We start from the raw sequence: 11,050 nt of genomic DNA on the forward strand, positions 1-11,050 counted from the left end.
TCATTGTGAATGGGAGAAAGTCATATGAAATGGGTCTATACTGCCCTCATCTGGCCTAGTGGGTACATTACATGTTAAGGGATCTAATTAGGTGATGATGGTGGCAGGTGCAGCGTGGGAAGCTGATGAGTGCTTGAAAGTAGAAAGGCACATTGTCATTTACTCGTGTCACTTTTATTCCGATTGGGCCACAGTCTTAAGCCAAACTTTTTAATGCACTTTGGATGAAAATGTGTGTTTTCCTAGTTGTGTATCTGTCTCTATTGGGGCTTGGAATCCAGCACGGTAAGGGCAACACATTCATTTTCATTCTAGTTTTGTTGCCAGTGCTTCTGTGATTGTTGACCATTCTCTTTAGATGTACGTAACCAGACTGAAATCGTACAGAATCTTGAAAATGGTGCATTGAACGGAACAGAAGAGGAAAATGCAACCCTCACCAGCGGATTTCAATTTGAAGGTATGGAAGAACACGTTTAACAGTACATTGTAGTCATTTAGCAGACGATCTTATCCAGAGTGAATCCTAAAGGAATCGAGGTGAGGGCGATGGTACTGTGCTCTTCTTAAAGGACGGGTCCCGATCTCTTAAAGTCCCTAGGATCCCGTGGAACAGGGGTGGTCTGCCTGTCACTGACTACAACACAACCTGGGATGGTGGTTGGGAGGTGGAATAGTGGAGAACAATTGGAGGTTTACTTAGTAGCGACGCAAATATCACGGTACAGCTATATGGACACTCAATTGTGCTACTTTTTAATGGTAAGTTTCCAAACATATTATGATAAATGGAATTGAGTCTCATTATGGTGAAATACGTATAGCCAGTTCTAATTGAAATGGTTTAGCGGACAGTAAGAAAAGACGGATCAGTATTTACCTGGTTTAAAGAGATGGAATATAATATATGTTTACAGGACACGCATTCAACCATTTTAGATGAAGTTGTGTGGGAAAAGGACTGGTAGGGGGAGGCAAATGTACTTTTCCCATGGGCATAGAAACGTGATATTAACAATAATTTTGATCTGAATGTGCAAATTGTCCAAACCGATCCGCAAGGTAGCTGGATTATTTTAAATATGTTATTGGACCACAAACGGATTTGGCTCATTAATCTATATGGTCCGAATACTGATGATCCATGCTGCTTTGAAAATGTATAATAATTGATCAAGCAATACAATGCTCTATTATTATTATTATTATTATTATTATTATTATTATGGTGGGAGATTATAATACGGTTTTAAATAACTCGATGGACAGTAAAATAAATCGCACTACAAACTATCACCCTCATGCACTTAAGGAAATCACGAATGTCCTCGATTTATTGAAACTAGTGCATAAATGAACGCTTAAATATCCTGAGCTCGTGAGATCTACATGGCGGAGGCTCAATCAAGCTAGTCGTCTTGACTACTTTCTTATGTCATTCTCCCTGGCACCAAAATATAAAGTGCTAACAGAATGCGCTCGGACCATCAAATAATTGGCGTATATATTACTCTTACAGAATTTCCACGTGGGCGAGGATATTGGAATTTAATCAGTCTATTGGATAACTTTTTTTAACTAGGACAGAATAATTTATAACTGACTTTTTCCGACACTGCATACAGTAGGTACAGTACAGCAGATCCCTTATTGTATGGGACACTTTTAAATGTGGCTTTATGAATGCGATTCAATACTGATCTTTAAAACAAATACAATTTTTAAGTCAAGAGTTCGTATTAACAAAGGAAATGGGACTAACCATACAGATGTTAATAAAAACTAACATAGAGGCACAGAATAAGTTAAAGGAAAAATAAATGGAGGAACTTAAGATCAGGTGTAATATATTATAAAGTGAATTGGATGGAATATGTGGAAAAATGCACCATTTTTATTTTTTAAATATTTAATCTCCAAAAATAATATACTTTAACTTGTAACAAATGACAGTCACCCACAATTAACCAAACCAATATTTTGAAAGCTGAAGCAAATTACTTTAAGCATATATTTTCGTTTCAGTCTCCATCTCCACTAGTTAGAGGTATGGATTTTTTTTCTATCATGTAAAATTAACTTCTGTACAGAGACTTGTGTGAAAGCCAAATTACAGAGGAGGAACTTGTTGCAATTAAAGCCTTTAAGTCAGGGAAAACTCTTGGGCAGCTGTAAGCAAGCGTAGGTTCAGAATCTATTCTGGCTATATGTAATGCGCACAATGATATACACAAACACTGGTAGCATCAGCCCTACTGGCAAGGCCAGACATGCACTGCTATACTAAGCACTTAAAACTACGGCCACCCACACCCCTCACATGTCCTGATGCAGTGAGTAACTTGTCCCTGCACACCAATAAAGAAACCTGTAACCTCTGAGCTTTGTTGCAGATCTGGCAGGGGTTCGGTCCTTCGTGCCAGAGCAGGAGATGGAGGTGAGGATCATTGGTGGTGTGGAGGCCTGGGCCCACTCCTGGCCTTGGCAGGTATCCCTACGCTTTACCACCATGCCAGCCTGTGGTGGTGCCATCATCGCCCCTCAGTGGGTTCTGACTGCCGCACACTGCTTCAAGCAGTGAGTTGTTCTGGAAGTTCAAGTAACAATAAATGGAATAGATGAATAGGTAGAGAAATCAAAGTAATTATGGATGGTGTTTTACAGGTATAACAAAGTGGATTTCTGGACTGTGATGGCGGGAAAGCACGACCTTGAGAATCCCGATGAAGAATGTCAACAGGTGGGATGCACACGTGGACGGACTACATTCAAGTCATTTAAACAGATTTTTTTTTGTTTCTGTATTACTATTCTGCATTGACATTAACTGTTTAGGCACATTTATTTTTGTTTTCAGTTGGTTGCCGTCTCAGAAATAGTCACCCACAAGGATTACAACGGCATGAAAAAGATGCATGACATTGCCCTGGTGAAGCTGACGACCCCGCTGACGTTCAACCAGTGTGTGAGACCCATAGAGATCTGGATGAGGCCAATTGAACCCAAGAAGCAATGCACAGTGACCGGCTGGGGTACCACCAGAGAGAGTCAGTAGATTGCCTACATTTCTTTTTGAAGTTTTAGTTGCCTTTTTTCTCTTTTATAAGAAAGGTCAGGTATGGTCTTCTGAAGTCTAGACGGACATGAAATCATAATTGATCGTTCACAGTGAGGAAGGTCCTGTTACTTGTTTTCCCCTCTTCATGTGCTCTTTCTCCCTCTTCCTACTCTCAGATGGGCCTCGTGCCAACAGACTCCAGGAGGTTAATGTGACCTGCCTGTCCCCGGAGGACTGTAACAAGTTCTACCGTGGTGTAATTCAGCCCACCATGTTCTGTGCTGGAGACCCTGAAGGAGGTGTAGACGCCTGCCAGGTAGTGACCTCGAACCCTGACAATGCTTTCATGTATTTATCCCTTTCATTGTATTCTACTTTCATATAAAAAGTCTGTTCTGTTATCCTCGTCTGGTGATGTGGTTGTTCCTGCAGGGTGACTCGGGTGGGCCTCTGTCCTGCTACACAGGGTCCAGGTATGAGTTGGCTGGAGTGGTCAGCTGGGGAGTGGGCTGTGGTAGAGCCCAGAGGCCTGGGGTCTATACTAAAGTACAGGTCTACCTAGACTGGATCAATGAATTAATTCAAGGTAAGTACACACTTGGAGCCCAACCCTAGAGAATTACTTCATTTTAAGCACTCAGGAGATTTATTTATGACCTTTTTTATTTTTAACAGGTGACAGGTCTATGTCTGGTGGTATTACTGTGACTGAAGGTAGGTTATGTCACTGCTAAATTGGTTAACTACCTGAAATAAACTTTTACGGGAGTAAAAATGAATATCTGATTAATTGTAATCTTACTGCCAGCACATCAAATTGTATTTTGTTGATCAAAACACTGCATTATCAAAACAGCAGATCATATTCAGTTTGACCACTAACCTTCTTGTACCCTCTCTTCCTGTCTCCCAGAGAGTTGTGGTCAGAGTAAGATATTGACCTGCCGGCTGGACTCCCGCCCAGCAGGGGTGTATGTGACCTTGGAGGGTGAGGTGGGGAGTGTGACAGAGGCGTGCGCCAACTCCTGGCCCTGGCAGGTCAGTCTGCAGTCCAAAGGGAGACATTACTGCAGCGGGACCCTGATCCACCACCACTGGGTTCTGGCACCGCAACACTGCCACAGCAAGTGAGTCAGTCACCAAGTACCGACACAGGACACACACTATCGTCTGTAATCTAACCTCTACATCAGTGGTTCCCAAACTTTTTATAGCCCCGTACCCCTTCAAACATTCGACCTCCAGCTGTGTACCCCCTCTAGCACCAGGGTCAGCGCACTCTCAAATGTTGTTTTGCCATAATATAATAATAATCAACAATTTTGCTCTTTATTTAGCCATCTTACATATAAAACCTTATTTGTCCATCAAAAATTGTGAATAACTCACCACAGGTTAATGAAGGCTGTCCTTGAAAGGATGCATACAATTCTGCAATGTTGTATTAGTCAGTCTCGGTCTTAAATCATTTTCCTCACAACAGTCTTTGCCTGTATTTAGTTTTCATGCTAGTGAGGGTGAAAAATCCACTCTCACATAGGTACGTGGTTGCAAAGGGCATCAGTGTCTTAACAGTGTGATTTGCCAAGGCAGGATACTCTGAGCGCAGCCCAATCCAGAAATCTGGCAGTGACTTCTGATTTAAATTCAATTTTCACAGAACCGCTTGTTGCAATTTCGATGAAGGTCTCTTGTTCAGATATCGGAAAGTTGACTGAGGCAGGGCATGAAAGGGATAAAGAACCCAGTTGTTTGTGTCATCCGTTTCGGGAAAGTACCTGTGTAATTGCGCACCCAACTCACTCCAGTGCTTCACTTTCACATTTGACATTGTCCGTAAGCTTGTGTTAATTTGCACACCAAAAAAATTATACAATGATGAAAAGACCTGTGTGTTGTCCTTGTTAATGCAGACAGAGAAGAGCACCAGCTTCTTAATTATAGCCTCAATTTTGTCCCTCACATTGAATATAGTTGCGGTGAGTCCCTATAATCCTAGATTCAGATCATTCAGGCGATGAAAAAACATCACCCAGATAGGCCAGTCATGTGAGAAACTCGTCATCAGACAAGCGGTCAGACAAGTGAAAATGATGGTCAGTAAAGAACTTTAGGCTCATCTCTCAATTAAAAAAAAACATGTAATTACTTTGCCCCTTGATAACCAGCGCACCTCTGTATGTTGTAAAAGTGTTACATGTTCACTGCCCATATCATTGCATAGTGCAGAAAATACATGAGAGTTCAGGGGCCTTGCTTTAACGAAGTTAAACATTTTCATTGTAGTGTCCAAAATGTCTTTCAAGCTGTCAGGCATTCCTTTGGCAGCAAGAGCCTCTCGGTGGATGCTGCAGGGAACCCAAGTGGCATTGGGAGCAACTGCTTGCACGTGCATTACCACTCCACGGTCTCCCTGTTATGGGTTTTACGCCGTCAGTACAGATGCCAACACATCTTGACCATCCATTTGATGTCAAAGCTGTCCAGTACTTTAAAAATATCCTCTACTGTTTTTTCCAGTGGTTTGCAGAAGAGGATGTCTTCCTTAATTGATTCCCCCCCCCATAAACGTAACGGACATGTGCCAGGCCCACCACGTCTGACTCATCCAGCCATAATGCATAGAATTCACTGGCTTGCATGCGAAGCAGTAATTGTTTCAAAACATCTCCTGCCATGTCACTGATGCATCGTGAAAGTGTTTTTTGATGAAGTGGTTGTTTGTATAGTTTTGGCCTTTTCCCCCCAGCCATATCCGTGGCAGTAGGAAGAATTAAGTCCTCCACAATAGTATGGGACTTGCCTGTCCTAGCCACTCGGTAGCTCACCAAATAAAACGCTTCTAGCCCCTTTCTTATTAATGGTATCTGTTGCTTTTATACATGTCTTACTACTCGAAAGTCATCTTAATTCTCGTCAAACTCCCGTGACTTATTTGAAGTTGGGACGGGGGGGACCTCACCCAAATGTATAGCCCCCGTTGGAAAATATAAATGGACTGTTTTGAAAATGTGCAAAAATAAAAACATTTTAAAGTGAATCACATTTTTATTTGGCGTACCACCGACAGCATTGCGTGTACCCCTGGGGTCTATTCTCTCCTCTCTTTCAGAGCTACAGTTGACACAGTGGTGCTGGGAGGTCACGACCTGAGGTTCATGGCTGCCCAGACCATCCCGGTGGACGAGGTGTTCAGCCACCCCCACCACGGAACCTTCCCTCCGACCTTTGACCTCACACTCATCAAGCTCAGTGTTCCAGCTCGATTTGGTATCAAATACTCTTCCAGTATGGGTTACTTTAGCTCGCTGATCTGATTTGTATTGCTTGAATGGTTTATCTGGGTTTACAGGACCGTTAACTTGGCTTGCAGGCCTAAAGCATGTGACATATCTAGGATGCCTATTCTGGTGGTTTTTGTTCTCTGATATGTCCCTAGATGACACTGTGTCTCCAGTTTGCCTCCCACATGAGGATGTGAAACTGGATGACAGCTGGTCCTGTGTTACAACAGGCTGGGGATCCAGCAACTTGGCACGTATGTACAGCAACATATTTCTACACTCCTGACCATAAGTTCTCGTGTACTGTTGTTGGCTGGTTTATCACTGAGGAACTGGAGGGACTCCTCCTCCCCCTGGATCCACGGTGTTTCATCGGTCTTGCTCTTACACATTATCATAAATAGGCAGCATCCTTCTCTATCTAATGTGCTCTCGTCTCCCCCTAGCGAAGGTTAGCAGAGCCACCCTGCACCAGGCCAGGCTGGGTCTGGTCAACAGGACCGCTTGTAGAGAGAGCTGGGGAGAGGATCTCATCACGGACACTCAGCTGTGTACAGACCCAGCCGGCTCCGTCTCCTGCATGGTATGTATAGTGGGACGGTTAACTCTATGGTGTACTCATGAAGACCTGGGTGACGATTTGGAATAATACATGGTTTTGAACTAGCGGTACTGATGTGAATGAGTGGTCTTCATAAAAATGAGGAATGATTCTAAGTTGATGTTGAATACCCAACTGGACTAGTGCACACGAACGTTCACGACATTGTTTTAACATTAGTGTAATGTAACTATAACAATGTATCATATTTTCTTCTTTCTTCCCTATCTATAGGGGGACTCTGGTGCTCCACTCCTCTGCCAGAAAATAAATGGGGTCTTCTTCCTCTTTGGTGTTGTGACATGGGGCAGCCCGAGCTGTGACATCAGCACACCAGCAGTATTCTCCCGACTATCAGCTTATCATTCCTGGATCACAAACATAACCACTGACATCTGACTTTGTTTCACTTAACGGAATAAACAATGACTTTTTTAATCCAGTGTTCATTTTCAGACTTGTGTAAGGCAAAGGCACACAATGACACAGTGTATGACGCAATCACAATTAGATGTTCCAATAGGTTTGAGAAGAATGTGACGCACACACAAAGCTGACTGTTGTCGCACACTGTTTCTGTCTTCATAGGGTTTGTCAAAGAGATGTTTACTTTCCTTTTGTAAACTATGATTGATGTAAATTGCACATGATTTTGTACATTCAATTATAACGTAGGAACATGTTTTAAGGAGGTAGGGATGTACACTGAGTGCACAAAACATTTTGAACACTTTCTCATTCCATGATAGACTGACCAGGTGAATCCAGGTGCAAGATATAATCCCTTAAGGCACTTAAATCCACCAATCAGTGTAGATAAATGGGAGACAGGGTTACGAATGATTTTTGAAAGCCTTGGGATATGGATTGTGTATGTGTGCCATTCAGAGGGTAAATGGGCAAGACAAAATATTTAAGTGCCTTTGAACAGGTTATGGTAGTAGGTGCCAGACGCACCGGTTTGTCAATTGCAACACTACTGAGTTTTTCACATGCAACAGTTTCCTGTGTGTATCAAGAATGGTCCACCACCCGAAGGACATCCAGCCAACTTGACACAACTGTGGGAAGCATTGGAGTCAACATGGGCCAGCATCCCTGTGGAACGCTTACCTTGTAGCGTCCATGCACTACCAGTGCCACTGCTGATGTATCATTCAAACAGGAGCTGCACAGCTTAAAATGTCAGGAGCCTTGGGTTGACCTGGAATAACCCGTCCTCCCTGTCTAGATAGCCAGCTACCACGACACAACCCATGGGGAATGTCAGATTTACCCGCGTTATTTATTTGAATGAAGAAAAAATGTTTGTAGGCTACAGTAACTAAAGACTCGATACAAAGATCATTATTTTTGTGTGGGCTTTGTTTTTTTTTAAATGAAGTTTCATTCATAGAGTTATGTAGAGAACTCTAGTGCCCAAAAGCCTGTTCTGGAATTGGAAGTGCTGTTGAGGACTTTCCCCATTTTGAAGTAGTGGGACTGAGTGAGACTTGCTATGGGTTAAGGAAGAATCCCATAATTCCATTCAGGTCATCAGGGAATCAGCCAATGAATTATACTCCGAAAACATTCCATAAGTGCAAGTGGCAGCAAATCGGAGTTTAGAAACACTTAAAATAAGGGCTGTGTTTCATGTAGGCTTACCCTGGCGTGACATTTTGATAACCGTGTAAATCTCTTTAGGATGAGGTGACTTTTCAGTGTTTCTAAAATTCCCTATGGGAAAAATGAATGGTGGAAAAACAATTGGAACCATTTCCCTCTTTGACCGCTAGATTTTATGGGTATTATGACACCTCCACTGTGGAGCTCTCTATTGTGGCCATAGCAAGTGAGAAACCACACCGGGCTGAGAAGCTGTCCACATTTGTTGAATTAGGATAGATAAACAACGATTATTTAATATAGCTAAGTTAATCGATTTCAACAAAGATAAACGGAACGGAGGGGAAATCCGGTGGAGGTGGTTGAGCAACACTGGGCTGTGACTGGAGCAGAGATGGATGGAAAGGTAGGGAGGTTAGGAGTTGAGGAGGACGGGATGGAGTGGAGTGGTGGAGTGGAAAAAGGTGGATTCCAGCCAGGAATCATGTATTGGTTCATTTGCATTATTGTGTTAATCCTTCAATGGAACACCAGAAGTTTGATAGCTAATGGACAAGAGTTCAAACTGTTTATTGAAGAGTTACCAGCTTAACCTGATGTGATATGTCTCCAGGAGACATGGCTAAAACATACTCTAGATTTTGTATTACAAGGTTATGTTGCAGTCCATAGAGATAGGATGGCAGGGGGAAGAGGAGGGTGTTTTACCTTTATAAAGCAAGGGAACCCATATAGGTGTGTGGGAGAGGTAGTGGAACAGTAGTATGTAGTGGTATCGTTGTGGTTGGGAGGGGGGGAATATGGTAATAGTGAACTTTCACAACCTGTAGTAAGGAGGATCATTAGGACAGCTAAGAGGGAGTATTGGTGCCGGTTCTGTGGAAACATAAGCAGGACCACTCGTGCGGGAGAGGTATGGGGGATGGTTAAGAGGATGAGTGGGGACAGAAGCGATTGGCATCTCCCTGTGCTGAAAAGTGGGGAGATTATGGAGAAGGCAGAGATGCTAACCCAGGCATTTGTGAATGATGCACAGCTCAAACAATCTGACAGAAGAGAGGCAGCGTGGGAAATAGAGGGTCAGAGGAGAACATCCGGGGGTCCTGGATCAGAGAGAGATGGTGGGGGATACATTGAATGGCTCTTTTACGTTGGCTGAGATGAAGAGAGCATTAGCTAAAGCTGGGGTAACATCTCCTGGGAAGGATGAGATGTGTTACATCATGATGGCTCATCTCAGTGACACTGCAATGGGGAAAGTATTGGGCCTTTACAAGAAGGTGTGGCAGGAACGGAAACTGCTGCCAGGAAGTTGGAAAGAGGCGGTAGTGGTGCCAATACGTAAACCTGGGAAAGACCGTACTAGTCCTTCAAGTTATAGGCCGATAGCGTTGACATCTCAAATATGTAAAGTTATTGAAAGGATGATAACGGAAAGGCTGACTTACTTTCTGGAGAGTAGAGGACTAATGTCACCCTATCAAAGTGGGTTCAGGAAAGGCAAATAAGAAGGTGGTGGTAGCCGTTTTCTTTGATGTAGAGAAGGCTTATGACATGATGTTGAAGGAAGGCCTATATATCAAGCTGGATAATATGGGGGTCGGAGGAAGGGTTTTTAACGGGACGAATGATTTTATTTTTGGGTGATCAATACAAGTGAGGGTGGGGAGCTCTATGTCAGAAAGCTATGAGGTGGATAACGGTACCCCCCGGGGAAGCATCATTAGTCCTTTGTTGTACAGCCGGAAGAGTTCAAGAAGCGATTTGTGAAGTAGAGCAGTGGTCCCTCAGGTTTTCAGTTGAGAAAACACAGACTGTGTTTTTTTCTAGAAAGAAGGTTGGGGAGGAAATATACTTGAAGCTGTATGGAAGGAATCTGGAGAGGGTGGGAGGGGTTTAGGTTCCTGGGGTCTGGTTTGACACTCGAATGACATGGGCGGAGCATATTATCAGAGTAGTTGTCAAAGGAAAACACCAGTCTCAACGTCAACAGTGAAGAGGCAACTCTGGGATGCTGGCCTTCTAGGCAGAGTTCCTCTGTGTTCTTTTGCCCATCTCAATCTTTTCTTTTTATTGGCCAGTCTGAGATATGGCTTTTTCTTTGCAACTCTGCCTAGAAGGCCAGCATCCCGGAGTCGCCTCTTCACTGTTGACGTTGACACTGGTGTTTTGCGGGTACTATTTAATGAAGCTGCCAGTTGAGGACTTGTGAGGCGTCTGTTTCTCAAACTAGACACTCTAATGTACTTGTCCTCTTGCTCAGTTGTGCACCTGGGCCTCCCACTCCTCTTTCTATATGCTCCGCCCATGTCATTCGAGTGTCAAACCAGACCCCAGGAACCTAAACCCCTCCCACCCTCTCCAGATTCCTTCTATACAGCTTCAAGTATATTTCCTCCCCAACCTTCTTTCTAGAAAAAAACACAATCTGTGTTTTCTCAACTGAAAACCTGAAGCCCCACCCGAGGGACCACTGCTCTACTTCCCTAATCGCTTCTT

The 11,050-nt window shown here is 43.4% G+C and overlaps 1 protein-coding gene across 1 annotated transcript; it reads left to right on the top strand.

The window, feature by feature from the left end:
* Window positions 1-197: 197 nt before the first annotated feature.
* Window positions 198-7,485, top strand: LOC115198807 (transmembrane protease serine 9-like). The gene is made up of 13 exons (XM_029761097.1): window positions 198-285; window positions 359-460; window positions 2,394-2,577; window positions 2,665-2,740; window positions 2,858-3,047; window positions 3,235-3,374; window positions 3,491-3,644; window positions 3,734-3,772; window positions 3,972-4,185; window positions 6,171-6,328; window positions 6,498-6,596; window positions 6,789-6,925; window positions 7,178-7,485. Exons 1-13 carry the CDS (start codon window positions 225-227, stop codon window positions 7,340-7,342), a joined length of 1,719 nt encoding a protein of 572 aa, XP_029616957.1. The 5' UTR covers window positions 198-224; the 3' UTR covers window positions 7,343-7,485.
* Window positions 7,486-11,050: the final 3,565 nt, after the last annotated feature.

The sequence above is a fragment of the Salmo trutta genome, chromosome 8, assembly GCF_901001165.1.
Source record: "Salmo trutta chromosome 8, fSalTru1.1, whole genome shotgun sequence".
Taxonomy (NCBI): Eukaryota; Metazoa; Chordata; class Actinopteri; order Salmoniformes; family Salmonidae; genus Salmo; species Salmo trutta.

Bases quoted from the DNA above. Each gene is read 5' to 3' on its own strand.
- LOC115198807 (XM_029761097.1), top strand. From the start codon at position 225: ATGAAAATGTGTGTTTTCCTAGTTGTGTATCTGTCTCTATTGGGGCTT. The intron at 4,186-6,170 runs GTGAGTCAGTCA...CCTCTCTTTCAG, and splicing joins CCGCAACACTGCCACAGCAA to AGCTACAGTTGACACAGTGG. The intron at 6,329-6,497 runs GTATCAAATACT...ATATGTCCCTAG, and splicing joins CAGTGTTCCAGCTCGATTTG to ATGACACTGTGTCTCCAGTT.